Genomic DNA, 2,437 nt, shown 5'->3' with positions numbered 1-2,437 from the left:
TTTGTAGCTACATTTTCCCCTCCTGAAACCCAGTCCTGATCTTTCTAAATGAATAGCAAATACTACTGTTAAATCCAACGCCTGCAAGGACTGAGCACTTGACTGTCTATTGCTTGTATCTACATTGAAAATATTTCTTTTATTCTTCATATTAAAATCTGTCATGAGGGCAGGAGATGCAGATTTGCTTTGAGAAGGACCCTGACAGTAAATGACATTTTGCAAAAGACCCTTCAGTGTCTTTGTATCCAGCCTTGTGAATTAAAAAAAAGTCAAAGCTTGCTTTCCTAATAGCTGCTTTAAAAGGCTTCTTTCAAGCCTGTTAAGTCAAGTCCCAGGAGACCCTCAGGTGTGAAGTACCTGATCCTCACTGGGGGGTGCTGCCTTTCTATAGTATTTTAACTGCGCAGAGTGCTGGAAATAGTATAAGAAAGAAGAGAAAAGGATCACGAGGAGCTTCGGTGCTGCCTTTGGTCACAGAAGTTCCTGAAGTATCTCCAGCTCCTGAGTCTATAATCTTTTTACTCTGCTGGCCACAGAAAGCACCGTCTGTAATGACAGATAAAACCCAGCTGCTCGCTTCTCTGCCAGGCTAATTAAAAACTGCGGTGACCTCCCTAGGGCTAATTGTGTCCTGTCAGTGGGATGGAGGAAAGGAGTCCAGCAGGGTTGCCTGGTATTTCAGCACTGGGCTTACTGACATGATTTTACGTGGTTTTTATTTTATTGTGACTGTGTGATTCCAGAGCTGAGGGGGCTACAGAGCGCGTGCCTAACACACGGTTTCTGATCTGCAGGTGAGCGATGTGATAGAAAAGTGCTGCTAGCACATGAATTTCCTGCAGAACCTCCCTTTCCACCAGCACCAACATGCAGAGCAACTACTCCCTGGTCATCACCACCAGAGAAACTCTCCAAGTCCTCCATACAGCACTGACAAACTCATCGGCTGCATTGCGCTCACCCCCTCCCTGCCCGCTCACCTCGTCAGATTATCAGTTTTCCCTAATCCCAGCACTCTTCTCTGTGGTTTTTGTTCTGGGGTTGGCTGGCAACAGCGTGGTGGTTGTGGTGCTTTGTCGTCACAGTGGTGCCAAAACAGTTGCTAATATCTACATTTTCAACCTGGCCGTGGCGGATTTGCTGTGCCTTGCCACCCTTCCCTTCTGGGCTACCTACTATGCGCAGGGGTACAACTGGCTCTTTGGGTCTCTCATGTGCAAAATCTCCAGTTCTGTCCTGTGCTTGAACATGTTTGCAAGTATATTTTTCATTACGTGCATGAGTGTGGACCGGTACCACGCTATTGTCCATCCTATTCGCTCTCAGAGAAGAACTCCACAGCAAGCTTATTTTATAGCATTGGTTGTGTGGGGCCTTGCCAGTTTGTCCTCCCTCCCAACTTTTTATTTCCGTGACACTCACTATATCGAAAGTTTGGGGGTCAGTGCTTGCATTATGGCCTTTCCTCACGAGAATTATGCAAAATGGTCTGTGGCAACAGCCTTCCTGAAAAATGCACTGGGCTTCTTCATCCCCTTGACAGTGATCACCACGTGCTACATCTGGATCAGGAGGCACTTGCTCAAAGCACAGGAGTTTGGGAAAAACAAGCAGAAGAGGGACAAAGTCCTAAAGCTGGTGGCTGCTGTTGTTGTGGCCTTCTTAATTTCCTGGCTCCCATTCCACATTTTAACGTTTTTGGATGCCTTGGCTCATATGAACGTCATTAACAACTGTGACGTGACAGGGATCATCGACACAGCGCTGCCGTTCGGCATCTGCATGGCGTTCGCCAACAGCTGCATCAACCCTTTGCTGTACTGCTTCATTGGGAACCAGTTCCAGGAGAAGCTCCATCGCTTGTTTAAGCGACGAGTTTATCAGTTCAACAGCCATCAAGAGAGCTCTTCTTTGAGGAAAGGGAGCGGCTTCAGAGATGCTGAGACCCCCGTGGGCAAGGAAGGGGGGCCAGAGTCCTTGCTGTAGGCACTGGGGCGTGATGTGGGGCAATGTCAGTGCAGCTGGCTGTCCCTGCAGTGGTGACACTCCTCTCTCCTGTTCCCTTTGTTTTGTGCCTGTTCATTCACTGGCTGTTTGAAGGAGAATCTTTTTTTTCATGCATGGGGATTTATTCTTCCTTTCTTTCCACAATGAGCACTCAAGTGTTACACAGAGGGAAGATTCTGGCAAATAAATACATTGACGGAATTTTAAATATCAGCTGAGATCAGGCGGGTGTTTAGCGTAACAGAAAAAGGCAAAATATACCAAAGGACCATTGCGCGATAGCTACGATGGTGTAGGCACTGCGTATTATACCCTGAGCTGATTTTCTAAAAGAGATTCTCGCTAGAGAATGTGTAAATAAAGCAGTGCAGATACTTCTGTACCTATCTGTAAGAAAATATTTTTACCTTTATTTTATATATAAATA

The 2,437-nt window shown here is 46.3% G+C and overlaps 1 protein-coding gene across 1 annotated transcript; it reads left to right on the top strand.

Annotated features, from left to right (window-relative positions):
- The first annotated feature begins 870 nt into the window (after nucleotides 1-870).
- Nucleotides 871-1,989, top strand: AGTR2 (angiotensin II receptor, type 2). The gene has a single exon (XM_010295407.1). The coding sequence runs from the start codon at nucleotides 871-873 to the stop codon at nucleotides 1,987-1,989; it is 1,119 nt and encodes a 372-aa protein (XP_010293709.1).
- The last annotated feature ends 448 nt before the right edge of the window (nucleotides 1,990-2,437 follow it).

The sequence above is a fragment of the Phaethon lepturus genome, unplaced genomic scaffold, assembly GCF_000687285.1.
Source record: "Phaethon lepturus isolate BGI_N335 unplaced genomic scaffold, ASM68728v1 scaffold36069, whole genome shotgun sequence".
In the NCBI taxonomy this organism is placed as follows: Eukaryota; Metazoa; Chordata; class Aves; order Phaethontiformes; family Phaethontidae; genus Phaethon; species Phaethon lepturus.
The sequence above is the reverse complement of the archived record's forward strand: the minus strand, read 5'-3'. Positions and strand labels throughout refer to the sequence as shown.

What these genes read in the sequence shown, in the direction of transcription:
- AGTR2 (XM_010295407.1), top strand. Translation starts at nt 871, where the DNA reads ATGCAGAGCAACTACTCCCTGGTCATCACCACCAGAGAAACTCTCCAA.